We start from the raw sequence: 20,431 nt of genomic DNA, 5'->3' as shown, positions 1-20,431 counted from the left end.
AAAAGATGCAAATTCCCTACGTCTGTACTTATATTAAGTTCAGTATTAGTTTGACACAGGAAGTTATGTATAAAAGTTTAACGATTTTCTCATTTACACTTGAAACAAGAGGCCATTCATTCATCCCCACAGCGGAGTCCACTGTTTTGTTTCTGTATCGGTGGGTGACCTCCATTCCAGATTGACCAATCATATGAATGTAGGTTACGATCGCACATGCGCACAAGCAGCAGAGTAATTTGTTGATACCCAGCTTTGGTAGTATTCATTTAGTCGTTGGTATTTCAAAAGCCAAATTTATCCTCAGCGTATGGGTCTTTATTCGCGTTGGTAGCACAGTGAACTAGACGCTCATCTATATGAGGGGCTGATGGAAGACACAAGGGATTTGGTGAGTTAATTTGGATAATTTTAGGGCCGCAAGCCTCACGAATCCGGAGGATTTGCTGAGGCTAGTGCTCCTCCTTTGTTGTTATCAGTTTATCGTAGCTGGCTAGTGTTGCAGCCAGCGTTAAATATTAGGAATCTATAAAAATCGCTGCAAATAAAATTCTCCAGTCTTATTTTTATCTACACGTTGCCACGTATTAGCGTGCAATGCAAATATGAAATGGGGAGCGCGTTTGTGAGTACGAACTGGAAAAACAGGTTTCCGCTAGCTAGCCATGCTAACGCTAACTAGCATTGGGAGCTATTTCTAATAAGGCCGCCCCGTATATTTGCCTGTATATTAGTTAGCTTTTCTATTTCGCAGATGTAAAAGTTCTTTAAGTCTGTTTTTGCTGGCTGCTACGTAGTTTTTTTTCCTTGTAGCTTTTGTGCTTGCTAAATAATAAATGTTAACGCAGCCAGTAGGATGTCACCTGTGATGCTGAAAGGAGGAAGTAAACAGGCTGTGAAAACACACAGTGTTGCTGCACTGTTCGTGCTGCTGTCCATCCGATCGTTCACACATCTTTAATCCTCATCCCTCTCCTGCAGTATTTCCGATTTTGTTTAGCTTCCACCAGCAGATGTCCAGGTCAAATTTTAAAGATCACCACATGACAATATACAAAGCCAGTAATATAATGCCCCGTAAGAGGGAATGCTAATAGAGTTGTACACTTGGATAAAACAAAACGGTGTTGTACAGTATGGTAATCTGCAGCAAAAACTAGTGATGATAATCCCATCAATTTAAAATAAACAAACAAGCAAAAAAAAAAAAAAAATACATGAACTCCCAACGTTTTTTCTTTTCCCCACATTTAAAGATGTCATCTTGCATCTCAGGAAATGGGCATTTTCACTATTTCCTCCTGTTCGGAAGATACCAGCAAATTATAATTACAGCAGATAACAAGGAAGATGACTAGTTAGTTCCACCATTAAAACCAATTAATTAATTTTGCCTTTGCCAACATGTAATCAATGAAGGCTGAACGCACCCCACGTTCAGAGCGGAAGCGGAGAGACTCGTTCGGGATGTTTGATGGCTACGACAGCTGCAGCGAGGAGTCCACCAGCAGCTCCAGTTCAGAGGATAGTGAGGATGAAGTGGTGCCCTCCATTCCTGCCAGCCTGCCCATCATCAAGAACAATGGTCAGGTCTACACCTACCCAGATGGCAAGGCTGGAATGGGTCAGTACATGGAAATGTCTTCAGAATTTATTGATTGTGTGGCTCTGATAAATGTAATAGTATGTGAAAGGTGAAGGAATTTACCAGATGGGTGTAGTCCAGTGTTTTTAGTGGATCTTGTGTGTGTTTTGTGGATTCTCCTTCATAGCCACCTGTGAAATGTGTGGGATGGTTGGAGTACGAGATGCTTTTTACTCAAAAACCAAGCGCTTCTGCAGTGTGTCCTGCTCTAGGAGTTATTCTTCAAATTCCAAAAAAGCAAGTATCTTGGCAAGACTCCAGGTAAATGTATTATTGTTGTTGTTGTTATTATCATTATTGTTATTGTTATTGTAACATATATTTGAAATACAATAATACATTTAAATATAAAATTAAATAAAAACAAAAATATATAATTTCGCCAATATTGATTTGTGCTTTAATTTTGAAAGGGCAAGCCCCCAACGAAAAAGGCTAAAGTCTTACAGAAACAACCTCTCATGGCAAAATTGGCAGCTTACGCCCAGTACCAAGCAAGCCAACAGAACCAGGCAAAATCGAAAGCTGGTATGGTATAAAAGAGCAGTCAGACTAGTTGATGGGCTAACAATGTTGCAAGGATATACACATTTTAGCTTTCCACTCTTATTTCTGACAGTGGTCCCTGCAGAGAGCTTCGACTGGGGTCGGTATATCTGTAGCAATAACACAGTAGGAGCACCTGTCAGCTGTTTCAAGCATGTAAGTAAAAGCTAAAGCATATCAGAGATGCATGAATAAATTGTTGCTTTCGTAACTTCACTGCCTACTCTGTACTTTCAGGCCCCCATGGGGACATGTTGGGGAGACATAGAAGAAGGTGTTAGGATTGAAGTGCTCAACTCTGATACCAACCTCTCCACTAAGGTGTACTGGATTGCAGAAATCATTAAGCTAGCGGGTGAGACTTTCCACTTCTTAAAATAAAACAGTGAAAGGTTTTCTTAATAATCACTCTAAAAGTCCATGAGCAGAATGATGGATTTAAATTAATTAGATTTTTAAAACCTTTGGTCTGTCATTTTTTTGAATTACGTTTATTTATTCTATATAAATCACAATACTGATGATTCATATTTGCTCCAACTTTATGTTACTGGATTACTCTTTTAACCATCTCTGTTCTTTCTGCATTTCATTATTTATTTTGTTTTTAATACCAAATTAGAATCTCTGAAACTCTTTATCTTTTGATTTTCAACTTTTTGAGCTTCCTTAGTTCAAACTCATGAAATGCATGATGGCATTTTCTCAGTTCCTCTTATTTTGTTGTTTCTATGACTAAGTGGTCTGTGTATATTAGGGCGTATCAATGTGTGGGTGCTTTGTTTTGCACTATCAAATAAGAAGCACAATGCAAAGAAGACTGACTCATTGTTGGAGGACTGACCCCTCCATTATATTGCCAGATAGTTTAGAGTTGCAAGCTTTATGATCATGTCAGTCTAAAGGTTCATTCACACGATGCTCACAATTCCAGGACTTGATGTGTTGTGAAAGTCTAGATAAGGCTGGTCAGTGTTTCCAGTTTCAGGAAGTGAAAGTTAGCTGTTTCTCATATTGTCCCTTCAGGGTTCAAGGCTCTCCTGCGGTATGAGGGTTTTGACAATGACACCAGTAAGGACTTTTGGTGTAATCTCTGTATCCCTGAAGTGCATCCAGTGGGATGGTGCGCTTCCAGTGGCAAACCCCTTGTACCTCCAAAAAGTGAGCCTCATGTCATATTCTTTGGCTTTTCTTTTCCCTTTTTGTGGATAGTTCTATGGTAATTTTTGTTTATTTTTCTGCTGTCTTACAGGCATACAGCATAAATATTCTAACTGGAAAGCCTTTCTTGTAAAACGTCTCACTGGAGCGAAAACACTGCCACCTGACTTTAATGCCAAGGTGAAGTACTCCATTGCCAAAAATTGGTGCAATATAGATAAGCTTGACTTGATTAGATCTAGCTTTATTTTGCGGATCTCCATTCAACAGCAATAATCTATGTGTAATTTTTCACTGTAGGTACATGAGAACATGCAGTTCCCCTTTAAGAAGCTCATGCGGGTAGAGGTGGTGGATAAGAACTACCTGTGCCGGACACGGGTGGCACTGGTGGAGCAGGTGATTGGAGGTCGCCTCAGGCTGGTCTATGAGGAGAGCCAGGATGGGTCAGATGACTTCTGGTGCCATATGTACAGCCCTCTCATACATAATATAGGCTGGTCACGAAGCATCGGACACCGCTTCAAACGATCCGGTAAGCACCTCACAAAAAAGATTTGAGGTTTTGAATGTTCAAGTCCAGACGATGTGTGTTTGGACAGTAATACATGTTCTGTGGTTCAGGTTCTGAGCATCAACACATCTCTTTTGAAATCTAATGGATCCTACATTAAAATTGGGGGTGCAACAGTGCAGGTAGCTCATGGTACGGTACGTACCTCGGTTTTTGGTTCACAGTTTCGTTATGCGTTTTGTACTTTTTTCTCCCAAAATGATTTATTTATTTTGCTTGTCAGAACAAGTGCCAAACAATTCTGGTACTGAATAACACTTTAAGTTAACAGTGGGTTAACAAACACAGCACTCAGTAGTAGACTTGACTACTACTTAAACCATAGCATGTATAAAAAATGTAAACACCCAAAAATGTAAACAAAAACACTTTCAAATGTTAAAGTGCCCCTTTAGCAATGACTACTTGTGTATATATCAATAGTAGCAGTGATGGAAATAATGTTGTTATTTTTTCAGTAACGGGTTTTATAACTAACTACTATTTTCATCGTTACGTCGTTACTGTTACTGACATATAAATGTGGCGCGTTATGAAGTGTGAAATGAAGCCACTCGTTGAAGCTGCCATCCAACTTGGCTCTTAGAGAGCCAGCCTCGAGCCACAAAGGTGTTGTTTTTTTTTTGTTTGTTTGTTTATTTGTTTTTTGTTTTGTTTTTTTTTTTGGGTGGGGTGGTGGGGGGCAACCGCTGAAGTGATGAGTGTGTTAGGTTTGTCACCGTGAGTGGGCGGAGGCACATTGGACATTAACTTGCGGGGGAGTGCTTTCGCCTGGACAGTCAGGCACACCCACCCACACACACAGTAACGTGTAAAGCAGTAAGTGCTAATGCAACCTGAGTTGTACCGAAAAATCCTGATTTAAAAGTACTTTGGCTGAGTGCTTTTAAATCCTAAGAGCATATTGTTCCGTGCAGGGCGAACCGAACGGTTCAGTATTTTACCGAGTACCGTTGCATCCCTAATTAAAATGTCAATTCTCCGTTTTCACTTGAGTAGATTTGCATTTGTATAGAAATATATCTTTATCAACACAAGTTCAGTGCAGTCATTTTGTTATGAATGTAGTGGTTAAGGCTTCAAAAGTAACAAATTGGACATTAGAATTTATGACATTGTGATGTCTAGATTATCCTGAGGCAAAATAATTGCAACTCATGATATTAGTGATAATCAAGAGAATCTGCTTTAAACTCCAAAACAGCTCTAAAACACACTGAAATCACATTAGCTTACATGCAACAAGATGAGATGTTGCTGCATCTATGAATTAAAGTAACTATATGCGCCACGAGGATATGTTACTTTGTTCTGTACTTGCTCTGAAACCTTTTGCTGTGTAAATTACTGAAACGACTCATTTGATCTGCAATATATTTTTCAGATATAACAAAGAAAATGGATGGGCAAGTTGATGCTCCTGCTCAACTCTTCCAGAAGGTAATACATGATTGTGTACTCAGTCTGTTTCCTACTGCTGTGGTTTGACCTTACTTGGACAGTTACATTTATTGTAGATCTACTGCTTGTTCTGTCATCCTCAGGTTCATGTTATGATTCAAGGGAAACAAAGGACATATAATCATTAAAGCGGATAAAAAAATTGGTCCAATTTTTATCATTACTCGAATTATTGATGTTGAAATTTAAATGCAGTTGAATTTATTCTAAAATTAATTATGCAGTCCTGAGATCAAATGTTAGTTTCTGCCATATTCACCCTTTTGTTAGCTTGAAAAGTGAAAACTTTTTTCTCTTTTTCTCATCTCAATCAAAATGTTTTACTCTGGTTTGAGTTCACATGAAAACATAATGAGAACATTTCATTTGGTCATCAAAGAGTGTTAGGGTGAAAATGCAGTCCTGTAGAGCAGCGGTCCCCAACCTTTTTTGTGCCACGGACCGGTTTAATGTCAGACAATATTTCCGCGGACCAGCCTTTAAGGTGTGGCGTATAAATGCAACAAAATAAAATGATACGATCGGCATAAAAACTGTGCTATTTTCTAAATGTCATAATAAACATGAATCCACTGTGCACTCGTATGCAACTTTATTTGCAGCGTCATCGTAACATCCTCTCTGCCCCCTAACCCCGAACCTAAATGCAGCTTTCTTTTTCATGGAAGTCACAGGCTCTTCTTCTGTCTTGTCACTGGGCCTTTTCCCCTTCACAAAGAAACTATCCTTTTTTAATCATTTCGCTAGCTTGTGGGTTTAATTTTAGCGGTAACGTATCACGTGACCGAGACAAGCACAAGAGTGAGTCATAGACGGATGTAATGGAGAGAATCCGGTCATTTTTCAAAATAAAACATAGCTCAGATTCAGATAATAAATAAAACATAAATAATGTATGTTATTTATTCTTTCTGCGCGGCCCGGTTCAAAAGACCCACGGACCGGTACTGGTCCGCGGCCCGGGGGTTGGGGACCGCTGCTGTAGAGAATGTGTCCAATCTGATGGTAATAATTTAAGTAATGCATTCAGACATGAAAGCAGGCTCTCACTTGGTATGCGAGAGACTGGGGTTCTATTCCCCAACGAGGGCCACCAAATATTGCAATTTGGGCTATACAAGTACACAGTGGCCTCATACACAACAGTTTTCTAAGAACATATTATTGCTGGGATGTGGACCTTAAGGTTTTGCTTGATGGAGCTTTTATTGCAAAGGAAAAAGATCCTCAGTTTTTGCCTCTATGTGTCTGTCAGGTGAAAGACGTGGACCAGAGTGGGGACTGGTTCAGGGATGGGATGAAGTTAGAAGCCATTGACCCCCTCAACCTCTCAGCTATATGTGTAGCCACTGTAAGAAAGGTTGGTGTGCGTCTTCACTTCACATTAATGTCAGTGGCTGCTTGTGATGAATGAAAGGATTAGTTGCAATCTTTAATTTGAAACAGGCATTTCCTCAGCTGCTCCAGACTAACCTCAGCTTTTCCCTGCTGCTCAGGTGTTGGCAGATGGGTACCTCATGATTGGAATTGACGGTTCAGAGGCAGTGGACGGATCAGACTGGTTCTGCTACCACGGCACCTCCCCCTCCATCTTTCCTGTCGGATTCTGTGAAATCAACAACATTGAACTCACGCCCCCTAGGGGTATGACAATTTTTAGGACATGTTATCGGTTGAAAATAATTTATCTTTTATAGTCAATGCTAAACTCAAGACTGACTTTGTTCTTCAGGGTACACAAAACTACCATTTAAATGGTTTGACTACCTCAGAGAAATGGGATCAATAGCTGCTCCTGTCAAGCTATTTAACAAGGTTGGTTTTATAATGTTTTATCCAACATATCTGTGATGTAAGTACAGTGGAATGCAGGATTTCTTGGTGTTTCTTATGCTTTTTATTGCCGTCTCTTCCGCTTCACATCTTTAGGAGGTTCCCAATCATGGTTTCCGACAAGGCATGAAGCTAGAGGCTGTTGACCTGATGGAGCCGCGGCTGGTGTGTGTTGCCACGGTGACTAGGATTGTGCACCGGCTACTGAGGATCCACTTTGACGGCTGGGAGGATGAGTACGACCAGTGGGTGGACTGTGAGTCGCCTGACCTCTACCCTGTGGGCTGGTGTCAGCTGACAGGCTACCAGCTTCAGCCTCCTGCTGCACAGAGTAAGAATCCATTTCAACTCAACAATCACTTGGCTGTGTGATCTAGATTGAGGAAGGTTAGATTTCTACTTTACAGACAAGATCTTTCATCCTCTAAATGACAGAAAGCGTCTGTGGTTGAGTAACGGTTGCTTTAACACTGAACCTGTTTGGCTAAGCTAAATGGATCTCAGGTGAAACAACCTGACTGAGGCCACTAAAAACGTCTCTCTTGTCTGCTGCCAATCAGACTCTAGTGTGGTTTAAATATGTTGTGAAAGCAAAGACACCATGGACAATAAATATTATGTTATGGTAGATTTGGGTTTTTTAGCATGAAATTATTCGCTAAACTGTCATATCCATTGGCTGCTAACAAATTTCGATATTTATTAGTCCTGTGTACCCTGAGGGCCTGTATTTGAGCCAATCAAGACATATTTTAATGGATTGGTCTCATCTAAAGTCAAACAGATCAGATATTTGTCCTTGTTGATGTAGGCTGCAGTCTGACCATTGACTACTAAAATAATTGATGATCAGGTTACCACGGCAGCTGTCAGTGGTGTGAAGATGCATGCAACACTGCTGTGATACAATTGATTGTAGTAGATGTGTATTACATACTGTATCTTATTTATTTATTTATTTATTTTTAAGTTAAGTTGCATATTTTAAGAATACTTCAATGGTACTGTATTTCATCATCGCCATTTTTTTAAATTTCATTTGCCGTTGTTGAATCTTCTAATGATGATACCAGAGCAGACATTTTTTTTTTGTGTTTGTTTGTGCCTCATCTGAAACGTCTTTGTTTCAGGTAACAGAGACATGCCACAATCTCTACCGAAGCAGAAAAAGAAGGCCCAGCAGTACAAAGGCCAAAAGAAAAGTGAGTAACCCTTCTTTCTCTGTTGGTTGCTTTCATTCCACTCCTTCTCCTCCACCTGTTCTTCTTGCTGATTCTGGGTACACTTGTGGTAATTCTGCTGCTCTGTTGATGCTTAAAAGTATTTTCATTGGACCTCTTGTGCCATGTTGCTGGATGGTTGACGAAAACAGTGCCTTACTTTTCAGTGGAATGGCTATTTACACACTGGGACTAAGTGCTTGGGAAGTTGTTTTAGTGTTTCAGATGCTTCAGGTTTTTGAGAGCAAAAGGCCTGGTGTTGGACTTCTGTTCAGGGCCAGAGTTTCAGATCATTACAAGATGCAAATGCTAAATCGTAATGGTTTATTTCAGAATGCCTTTGAAGCAGTTTTATCTGGAAGTCAGTTGATGTCAATGTACAAAGAAAAAAAAAGTCACATTCATTTTCCTTATGTGCATATCATGTAGGACAAAATCTAGGTTCAAATCATGTTTTATTCCATCTACACGAATCAGGAGTTTCATAAATTCAAATTAACAAGTTTGGAAATAGGCAGCACAGCGGCATAGTGGTTAGCGCTGTTGCCTCACAGCAATAAAGTCGCGGGTTCGGTTCATGGGCCAATGGCACACAGAAAAGCTATGAAATATATCCAGGATATACACTGATTAGCAATTTCTCTCTGTGCCTGTATGGGTTTCCTCCCACTGTCCAAAGACATTGTGTTTAGGTTAATTGGTGACTCTCAATTGTCTGTAGGTGTGAGTGGTTGTTGGTCTCAGTCTCTGTGTGTTGACGCTGTGATGGACTGGTGGCCTGTCTAGGGTGTACCCTGCCCTCACCCAATGTAAGCTGGGATTGGCTCCCAGCCCTCCCCCTCTAGTGATAGAAGATGAATGAATGAAAGTTTGAAAATGAAAAGTCCATTCATTGTTTGTTTTGTTTTTAATTATTATTGTGATGGCAGTGTAATATTGTCAGCAGTGTAGACTGAAAATTCTTAAAAACAATAATTTGTGATTATCTATTCGAATTAGAAAAACATTAGAACGAATTAGAATTAGAAGAAAGTTGGGTTTTGTACGTGTATTGACTTTAGTTTTTTTTATTTCAGTACAACAGTCTACAGTCAACTTTATAACAACAGTAATAACAGGAATATATATATATATATATATATAGTGAAGGAAATAGCAAGGTATATTGACACCTTCTTTTGCTTTAATGTAAAAAAAAACATTAACTGCAATATTATTTCATATATAGATATGAAAATTCATTGTTAGCATTTGTAATAGTTGAGGCCACACGCTAGTGTTTATAAATCTGTCCTCATAAAATTGATGTTTCTTAATTTGTAATGAAGTCTACTCAGATGAAAATGTATGTATTTGAAATATTGACAGCCAGTCTCACTAGGCAGTTTGTGGAACTCTGCTTTGGGTAGCTAATGGTGCATCTGCTTACTTGGGTCTAGCAGTTTGAGAACAGCTTACCAGGGGCTTATTCAGATGGGCATATCAAGTGTCTACAGTTTGAGGTGAAATTAAAACATTTCAACTAAAGCTCTAACCTTTTTGACTTTCCTTTCTAATACACAATTTGAACATTGAGACCACACTTCAGATGAATTGAACCCCTGTGTATGATAAGCCCCTGGTAGCTTACCTGAGTCTGGCTTGGTGTTTAGAGAGGAAGATTCCGGTTGGTCGACGACCCTTCAGTCAGGCAGGCAGGAGGAGGAGCAGCTTCTCTGGGGACGAAGAGCAGAGTCCGCCCCCTTACCCTGCCCAGGGGCCCGCTCGGCCCCGGCCCCGAACCCATCTCCACCAAATTCACAAATCAGGTAACATTGCACTAAAGATCAAAACCAGCACAGCACAAAGCCATCTGAGGCTCGGGGCGTTTTTAACAGGAGACAGTTCTCTGAAGAGCTTCACTGTGGACCTGGATGCTGCTGATGCTGCATGTTCTACTGTCAGTACCACCTTTGTTTGTATATGCCCATCGTCATTGTTCTCACATGAATATTTCCTCCTGTTAGTAAAGGGCTCGATCGATACTGCTCATTTAATTTGCAGGAGTAAATTTTTCCACTTACTAGTATCCACCTGGAACAATCATAAGGCATGTTTGTTTCATTTGATGTGTTTTTGTTTTTTTTTTGTTTTCCCCCCTCCTGATGCCTGTCATGCATGTGGAGTTGAAATTAACGCCTGGAACAAAGATAAAGGGTTCTTTATTTCACTCAGTGCATGAACACAAGTGGCTCATCTGTGCTGCTGTTCTCTCTCTTATCTGTCTCTGTCCCATCTGTAGAGTCTCTCCTGCGAATGAAGGAGGAGACAGCAGAGGTGGACGAGTTCACCTTCTCACAGGGCACCTCTGACCAGGAAAGCAATGGCTCGGGCAGCTACTACATCAAACAGGAGCCCTGAGATCACGGGGTCGAGGAGAAAGAGCAGGAAAAAATCGGGACTGGACAAACCTCTGGAAAACCTCATCAAGGATTAGGAAGGTGGGGAGTCAAAACTAGCCTTGAATCACACTCAGACCAACACCACGGGCCTTTGATGGAATCAGCACAGGAGATGGTGATGAAGAGGAAACAGGGGTTGGGTTCTTGCTTCTGAAAATGCTGAACGGAACATTCCTCTGGACAGTGTTCTAACCTTGTAGCTGTGTGGGCATGTTATCACCCATGCAAACTAAGTGAGAGGCTGGAAAACCCCCTGGGTCAAAAATATTTGGGCATTTTCTATCGTACCCAATTTGGGGACGCAACATCGGCTTTCCCTCCTCTGTCTGAAGCATCAAGCTGGACCAGATCAATTTAGATGGATTTGAGAAGACAACCTTTTTCCACAGAAATTGGGGGTTAACCTAAGCCCGTCCTGCCTTTGCCACAATCTGGGCCACGCACAGAGACCTGTAGAAACTGTGAGAACCATTTATTGAGCCAGGTCTTTTACACACACGCACACACAAACACATTCTTACACATTCACACTCAATTGTCAAGAGTCACCCACTGAATGGCCTGAGGAGATAAGAAAGGCTGGCAGGAAGAGGAGCAGAGTTCTGTATATTTTGTTTATTTTCATATTGCCAGGTGGACTTTTACTTTGTCAAAAGTACTTGAAGATTTTTCTCTTGTTTTTTCTTTCTTTTTTTTTTTTTTGTAATAATGACTCTTTTTTTTTGTCTTTTATGTGCTTATTTTTGCATTTACATTTTCGGTGGCTGTGTGGGAAACATAATGTGCATCGTTTTACAGAGGTGATTATATTTATATAGTATGTGAAGACCTATTCAAATAGAATTAAGAGTATAGATCAAGGATTGTGATATGAGGAGAGATCCTAGTACTGTGCTGCTCAGCATTACAGATAATGTGCTACTCCCAATATTGGCAATATGGTTTCCACAGCTACATTTGTTTCTCATTCAAACATTGCACAGCAAAGGTCCAATTCAAGGTCCAGGATTTAATTCAAGTTAAAAATTGTTGAACCCCATCAAAGTCACTAAAATTACTTTACAATATTGGTGCAGCTATTTGTGATTGATTGTTGATCTTGAATCCTAAAGAAACCAATGAAAAATACCCAAGAGCCCGAGACCAAACTCTTTAGCACAGTCTTCTGCTTACATTTGAGTTATTAGATGAGGTGACCCTCTTGGTGTTTTGCAGGTATCAATCTGTGTTTAAAAATTCACCTAGAACATTAAGGAAGATAACTAGGTTTTTAACTCTTATTTTGTTGGTACGGCTTTAGAGAATAACATTTTACACAGATGTTGCAGAAATGCTCATCCTTATAAATAATCTTGCACATTCCATTGGGCTTTCATTAAAAAGTGCTGTCTGCAGACTTTGAGCTACATGAAGCAGGAGTTATGTTGAAACTGGTTATACCTTCTTTTTTTTTTTTAATTATGAGTTTAAAAACACCCTCCTCAAAACTGTGACCTTTGTCCAGCTGCCTTTCCTGTTGGTTACAATAGAGTGCACAAGCCAGTGAACGCTTAATCAAACCATCTAATGTTGGGCAGCTTTGGAGTTTTAGGGACCAGTCACAGTAACAGAAAGGGGAACAAAAATCCCTCAAGAGCACCAAATGCCCGTTGGTAAATGCAGCCCCGTTGTCTCCTGCAGTTTAAAGAAAATTTCATTTTGGACATTTTAAGATCTTTGTGCTGTGATGTTCAACAAAAATGATGGAGCTGTGGAGATGATTCCACTTAAAGAAAAACACCTTGTTTTAAAGAATACCAACAACTTTCTACAGTTTGACTGTATGTGAGCAGCAGGGTATAAAACATAAAAGAGAAACCTTACTGGTATGATGGGGCTATTCCCACTGTCCAACCCTACATTATGTACTTTGACCTTTATAGTTTGGATGTAGCTGCTGGCAGTCTTATATATGGCGGATAACACAACTGGCTGACAATGACCTGGTGTCTGCCACGCTGTACAGCTTATAGACAGGGGGCTGGAAGATGCATCTCTTTGTCGAAGGTCGCACTACAGCAGTGATTCATAATGCAGATTCAGGTGCTTCTGGAGTTTTCGACCAGGTCTGCAGAGAGTTCTACCTGGAACTCCTTTCATATGGAGTCTGGTTGTGCCACCAGAATTACACATTTATTTAGAGTCGTAATCAATTCATTCATTTTACAAAAACTACATGATTTATACTTTGATTAAAAAAAAATTAAATAAATAAATTTGCCAGTTAAAATGAACTTACTCTGAATAACTGGATTTAAAATTATTATTAATGATTAGTTTTTGTTGGACCAACCCCCATTGATGTAATAGGGGTGTGGCAACCGCTTTGTTACTTCAATTTAATTACTGTAATGTTAGAACAAGATTAATAATACTCAAAATTATATGTTTTGGGGTTTTTTGGTTCAGTTTACATTTCAACAATTTAATAAAAATATGAGTGGATTCAGTGTGATAAAGCACTGAAAATGTGGCACAATCAGACTCCATATACAGCATTTGTAGCATCAAAACTCGGTTTGTATAATTGAAACATGGATATGGGCGTCATGTTGAGAGAACAGCTGGAACATCTGCATCAAACATTTCTGTTATCCACATGTGCAGGAAGAATATGTTGAATATTTCAGTAGGGTAATATGCAAAACTTCAAGGTTTTTTGATTGTTTTTTCTTTTTAATTATTGCTTTAGTTGTTCTCATGTCAGAGCCATATGTATGCAAGCTAGTGTATGATTCACCTGAGCCACAGAATAACAGGTTTGTCATTAATAATGATACATAAACAATGCACTGCTTTTTCAATAGTCTCTAAGGGCAGCATTCACTTAAGATGACAGGATCTAAAAGTGGCATAAATACATAGATTCTGTACATATATATAAATATATATTCATGACTATGATGGTATGGGGCAACAAATCCTGACTAGTCAGATGTCCACGCTCAGCCGTGGAGATGACAAGACTTCTCGTTCATTCTTCTAAGAGCTAGATCTTTGCAGCTGTTTATCTACTACCTCCTGATGCTAGCCACATTTAGCTATAAGTGTGTGAAATAAACTGTGGCAGTGTGTTAGCATATGCAAATGAACATGATTACCTTAACACAAAAAAAAAATCCACTTGAAGACTAGACACCAAACATGGAAGAATTTTATCACAGCACATGAGGTAGTCTTCTAATTTGAATGATATGCAATAGTAATAGATCCAATATTATTTTGCTATGTTAAATAAAATTTATAGCACCCGCAAATGTTATGATCGGTACATTAATATAATGAACTTAGATGATAATTTAACAAAAAGCTATTGTATAACTGGTTTTTCAGAGCAAAGGGTTCATATACAGAAAACTCACTGTATGGCCAAAGGCGATATTGAAATGATTTAAACTTCTCAGTGACGGTCAAAGATCCATAATTTCTCTTCCTACCAGTAAGGTTCATGGTTCAATTCTCAGGAAGTTTGTTTTTCTTTTTTGGTTGTAAAGGGTTTTAACTACAGGTCTGACTCAGCTGGATTTGAAAAGCTCAAAAAGTGTCTTCATTATGCGCGCCTGTCCTATGGAAGCAAAAATGTACCTTAATAACTGAGCTCATTCATTTGTGAAATTCAACTGAAGTTGAATTTTGCAAACCACTGAATTTGTCTTTACAAGTCCTATTTCTTTTATGATTAAATTTTCCTAATCAATACATTTCTCTATTGTACATATTTTAGTAGTCAGATAAAAAAAGTGAGATGTGCTATAATGACACTTTTTTTATTTTTATTTGTGCACACAAGTTAATATCTTTTACTCCAGAAAAAAAAAGCAGTGTGAGGGATCTTTATAAACCAGTCAAATATAATCTAAATGTCAGGTTTATGAAATTTGCTTGTTGAAATTCAGACTCCAAAATGCAAAGGGTTACATTTCTCATCTGATCATCAGGGATACTTGTTTTATATATTTAAGGCAGAATACATTTTTCATCCTATCAGCAGAAGTTATTTTTAGTTCTATAAATCGAGTGGCATTTAAGCTTCCATTATACATGTTCAGATGGGTGGTTTAAAAATATAATTTTTAGTTTATAAACTTGTAATTATTATGGTACTCTTTTGCTTCTATATTATTTAACAACCAAGGTCTTATCTCAATTTTTCTCAATTATTTCCTGTGCTATTCTTCATGTTTTGGTTCACTCTTCGCTTTACATACAAAAGTTAATTGGATGTTTGTTGAATTTTTTTGGTTCGGTTTGCTTTTTGATTTCTTTCTGGGGTGTGAAATTTATCGCTACCGGTTTCCATTTTAATTTGTCTCCTGATCAGATGGAAAACAAAGTTTGGCCGAAAAGCTGCGCTCCTAAGACCAAATGAGCAATAAAAGACATTGTCTCACAATCATTTGAAGCAGACAAGTTTCAAGTTTGGATCTGTCATAGGAGTTATTTTCCATCAAGGTTGGAGGACAGAATGAAGCATAAAAAAAAGTACTTCTTAAAAGTACAAAACTACATTCATAGCTTAGTACAAAAAAAAAAAAAAAAAAAAAAAGACTGTTCTAAGGACTAACTGCTGCTACCCTTCCCCAGATTCTCCTTAAATAATCAAATGCACAATCAGTACTGTTTTGGATCTTCTGTTTCTCACTTTTCCTTGTAGATATAAAACTTTTTTGTGTCACATTGATCCCCAAATCTCTAAATGGAACACGTTTGACCTCTTTCAATGGGTACCTGTGTATTTGAAGTGTTTGCTTGTCAGCAGCTGGAGATGGAAGTGATTTTTGCATCTGTTTGAGTTGGGATGGGATGCACTGATCAGCTGAATGCATGTACAACATAACCCATTGTACTGACTGTGCTAATTTAAAATCTTTTACCCCCGCCCCCCTGCTCTGTAATGTCATTGGTTGGTCTTCAGTCTGTCTTGTGTTTTTTTTTTTTTTCCTCCTCCACTGTAAACAGGAAGGAATGGAAGTCCATCTCCACCAAGAGAATAAAAGACAATGAATGATAATTTAAATAATACAATGTGATACAAAGTTCATAAAAAAAAATTCTATCATTTAGTATGTGATTGCATCACAACTTAAGATAATCATTTTGATTAAGCAAATTTTTTATGTTACCATTTTAAAATAAGTTGTTTAATCATATATGTAACATGTATATAATTTAAATAATCCCAAGTGATTGCAGTTTTCTGATAATTTTTTCTTACTATCATAATTTTGATTTTTCAGGAGTCATTTGATTTTTCTGGCATTACCTTTTAACTACTTGTGTGCATGTGTTTTTTGGTGGGGATGAGCTTTCATACCGGACAGTTTTTCCTGAACCTGATCCAATTCTGGAGGTGAGCAGTGATGGCTGGAGTCAGATATTATTATTTTTTTATTTTTTATTTTTCCCTTAAATACTAACACGGGTCTTTTGTATGTGATAGTCCCCCCCTAATTATATTAAACCATTATATTGTGGTGCTATATATATATTTGATAAAAATGACTTAATGTATTGGAATTACTATTGTCTGAAAATACTTGTGAATTGAGAGGGTTATGGTGCAAAATTTATTTTGGATACAAATAAAAAAAAAAAAAAATCTATGTTAATAATTATAAATCTATTGATATTAACACTGACCCTTGAGGTACATTATTAGATTGCAGTTTAAAGTTTGTACATCTTTTTGATAGTGTATACTAGTTTCCTTTCATATGGTAAATTTGTGCTGTGATCAAGCTTTGATAGACTTTGTAAATAAAGCCAAATGTTTGGATCATAATACTGGTTGTAATGGATGGCTTCTTTGTTTACAAGCATTGCAAACTGTTTTCGCATGGCTGTGAAAGTTTATCTGGTGATTTTTGTAAGATTTCACTTTTACACTGAATAAAAAGGCTTACGACTCTGTGGAACACACTGTGGAATCGCTTCGTCACTTTTCGCTCCGGATTCTTGCAAGAACACACTGAAACACTGGGCGACCCAGTGAATTAGTTCATCACAGTGTGAACTACAGTGTATTCTGAATTGATGTTTATTGGCCCAACTAACTTTATGACCAGTTTGATCATATTACAGTAACTCTGTCACAGCCACTAATATGGCTGCCACATTTGACTCCACCCCTCTTCCATCAGCACATTAAAGATCTTGCCAAGATCTGCTTCTCATCAACATAACATCACTTTAACATTACATTACGTTACATTAAACATTACATTAAAATTCTCATCCATGTCTTTGTTTCATCAAGCCTTGACAATGGAAACGCCCTGTTTTCTGGTCTGACATTTTCTCACTGCTGGTACTCAAACTGTCCTGCCCTGGTCTGGTCTTCACAACCAAATTTAAAACAGATTTTTATGCCCTAATTTTCAGTCATGCACAGTGTATTACAGGGCTGCATTAAAGCAAAATGACAGTGGTAGGAGTAAAAAGAGTGAACTGCAGTGAACTGTTCCCTCTGACTGAATAACTGTAGAATTATGCAGGATTATTAGGGTTACAGCATTAGATCAATCTGAGGAGTTTCTTATCCAGCTACATACTTATTACAAACTAATCAAATTACTGATTACTCGAGTTAAAAAAATTATTAGTTGTAGTATTAGTAACTGCTAATTCATTTTCCTGACATCTGCTCCTGCTAAAAAAATTGACAACCTGTTTAGCTACTAAAGACATTTTACTGGGAAATACATATTCCATCAGAGAGCATTAGAACTCTTGACTTTTTAACAAATTTTGTCGTTACCTGGACTATTAACTACTTTTAGGAAAATATAACACATTAAACCGCTGCATTACTGGGGAAGTAATCAGATTACAATCACAGCAATTAGAGGCAGTTGGTTCAGTGGCTTTCCTTCCATGGAGCACCACTGGTCGGCCCTGATCTCTGCAGACCAGGATCATCCCACAGAGCTGCAGTGGTGGAGATGCTCTCACTTTGGTTCTTGTCAGAGTCTCTCACACTACAAATTTTCCTGCTACAACAACTTCAGAACTAAATTTTCACCTGCTGTCTGAAAGATCCCACCCACTGACAGGTGTCTAGGGTAAGCAGATAGACAGGGCGCATCAGAGTTGGCTGGTTTATGGTGGAACACAACTTGTACCCATCCATTTAAAAAAAAAGTTATGGGCATCCAAAGATCTCTAATTTCTCATTTTTATGTATATTGTATATTTATATGTATATTCCTAACAAGATCAATAATGTAGTGGACTTGGGGTTTGGTGTGTGTGTGTGTGTGTGAGTGTGTGTGTCATTACTGACTGATCAGCCTAGGAGTGCCGACTGCTTACCAGCTTTGTTTGTGTTGTGTCCAGCTGTTTCCAGCGCTGGACTGGCATTACCCCTCGGGCTCTCACTGTTGACCAGCGCCTCAAGCCTCGAACCTCTGGGAGGGTCTTAATAAACCGGAGAACTAAGCCTTTGTTTTAAATCAACAGAGTATTTGTGCTCTGTGTAGTCCTTGTGCATTTTGGTTATTGAGGTGTGACATTTTAATAGTTTTTAGACATCAGCAGTAGGCTATCTATATGGGCGGGACTTCTGGGAGGCTGGGAGGAAGTTATAGCTGATAGGTATGGGAAAATGACACACCTGTGAATTTGGGTTTATCAAGTGGTCCTGTAGTGGTGTAAAATCTGGTGCACCTCTTGTTGCACTGAGCTGAGTGTGATTGGTTTATATGCTCTTGGGAGTTTCAGTGGTGTGTTTGTCTGTCATGGTTCGGTGTGCAGTGACAGGGATAGCTGCTTGCCTGGGGAGCGGATTTGTTTGAGGGGATCTGTTCGGCCAGTCCTTCTCTCTGCGCCCATGTTGCCCTATGAACTATTTCTATGAAATAAAGTCTTTTTTTTTCCTACAACGTGGAGGCACTTTTTCTAAAAGGTGGAGGCAAATGCCTTTTTCCTGATCAGTGTAACATATAATTTATACCAAAATACAATGTTTATTGCAATTAGCCCTCATGCCAAGTTTTGATTTGAATATTTTGTAATAGAAGGGATGTAATGTTAAATTTTATAAAAATTATTAAAAAGATAGTATAGCTATGCACATTAATTATTTTTAACTCTTAAGGTTGCTTAATTGGCAAGGCTAACTGTAGGAGCATAAGCTAACCAAGGCTAACGTAATGTACATACACCCAACTACGTTTTAACCCCATAAAGTGTGGCAGATTTTGGGCTATAAAAAGCTATTTTAAAATGATGCTGTAGTAGTGTGGATGTAGCCTAACTTATGCAAGATTTTTTTTTAATTGTTATAAGGACATCCGTGTTTTTCTTACCCGCCGACCAGATTCTCCATTTGGCATACATCCACCTGTGCCCAGGCAGCTGTCCTGGTCGTTTAAAAATGTTCTCAATTTGACCCCTAAGAAGCTCAGTAGTAGTTGTAAACGACTGGACATTGTTTTTTTAAACTGTGCCACCCATTTATTTCGGTACTGGTTGGCGTGGCTTTCGGAGTATGGCGAGTTGCGCTCTGTCTGTATCCCACCCACTGACAAGTATCCATGGTAACTGATAATCAGTGTCACCCACTCCACATCACACTGATAGTAATGTTACAGCTGTCTGTTTTATTTTGTATTTCAGAGAATTTAAATATATTAATGAATATTGTCTGCCATATTTAACCACACAATGATATATATGGCAATATTAAAACGACAGAAACTGATCCCCCAGGTTGATCGGACAATGTGATCTGAAACATTCGGTAATGTTTTTAAGAAATGGTTTTATGGTGATGTCTATGTACAACTGATTTATTTCTCATTTTCATAGAACATGTTCACAGAACAGACTGCATGTGTGATATGTCAGTATTATTGTGGATATTGTTTCTCTTCATGTAGGATGGTGTCATTTCTGAGGACACCTTACTCTGCTGTTTCAATGGACAATCATGACTTGAGGGTCTGGCAGACTATGACTGATAATGTCTTTTCGTGTTAAAACCTTGTGTAATTATATTCCAAAATGGTTTTCCTGGCCTCTGCCTTTGTCCAAATGTGGTTCATAAAACTAAATCGAGTGATGACAAGTCTTGTCTCCATCATATCCATAAATTAATTTCCAATCCACAGAATAAGCTGCAGTTTAATACATAGTCCTGACAGAAGAGCTAAATCAGACTGTTGCTGAGCATTCATGCTGACGTGATGCAACAATGGAGACATAAGGCATGAACACAAATATGTTCAACAGCTTTGTCCAACTGAGGCTTAAATATCAGTCAAAAGGAAGCAGGCCATGACCTTGGACCTTAATGCCCTCCTGGGATCTGCTCTGCATTGTTGCTGCCCAAGGTCTTCCTTCTACTGCTACAAAGCAGCCTAAACAGGAAACTTAATTTCTCTTGAAGTCAGTGTGCTTTAAGATACAACAGATCTGTGGGGTTTCAATGTTTAGTGTTCCTCCCCTGCAGCACCAGACGCAATGTGATTTAAACAACTGTTTACTGATAAATGAAGTGAGGCTTCAAGCA

At 38.6% G+C, this 20,431-nt stretch overlaps 1 protein-coding gene across 2 annotated transcripts; it reads left to right on the top strand.

Moving 5' to 3' along the window:
• Positions 1-244: 244 nt before the first annotated feature.
• On the top strand, positions 245-15,501 carry mbtd1 (mbt domain containing 1). Of its 2 annotated transcripts, XM_029527706.1 has the most exons (17): positions 245-391; positions 1,420-1,624; positions 1,773-1,906; positions 2,059-2,173; positions 2,265-2,347; positions 2,429-2,546; positions 3,218-3,352; positions 3,444-3,532; positions 3,653-3,887; positions 5,311-5,366; positions 6,643-6,747; positions 6,884-7,031; positions 7,120-7,202; positions 7,317-7,551; positions 8,351-8,422; positions 10,093-10,248; positions 10,722-15,501. In XM_029527706.1, exons 1-17 carry the CDS (start codon positions 371-373, stop codon positions 10,838-10,840), a joined length of 2,109 nt encoding a protein of 702 aa, XP_029383566.1. In that variant the 5' UTR covers positions 245-370; the 3' UTR covers positions 10,841-15,501. The 2 variants fall into 2 exon arrangements, with proteins under 2 accessions (XP_029383566.1, XP_029383567.1); XM_029527707.1 differs by lacking the exon at positions 10,093-10,248.
• Positions 15,502-20,431: the final 4,930 nt, after the last annotated feature.

The sequence above is a fragment of the Echeneis naucrates genome, chromosome 19 (assembly GCF_900963305.1).
Source record: "Echeneis naucrates chromosome 19, fEcheNa1.1, whole genome shotgun sequence".
Classification (NCBI taxonomy): Eukaryota; Metazoa; Chordata; class Actinopteri; order Carangiformes; family Echeneidae; genus Echeneis; species Echeneis naucrates.
The sequence above is the reverse complement of the archived record's forward strand: the minus strand, read 5'-3'. Positions and strand labels throughout refer to the sequence as shown.

Excerpts from the sequence above, each read along its gene's own strand:
- mbtd1 (XM_029527706.1), top strand. The coding sequence starts at position 371 with ATGGAAGACACAAGGGATTTG. Across the intron at positions 3,353-3,443 it reads ACCCCTTGTACCTCCAAAAA|GCATACAGCATAAATATTCT; the intron begins GTGAGCCTCATG and ends GCTGTCTTACAG. Across the intron at positions 3,888-5,310 it reads ACACCGCTTCAAACGATCCG|ATATAACAAAGAAAATGGAT; the intron begins GTAAGCACCTCA and ends TATATTTTTCAG.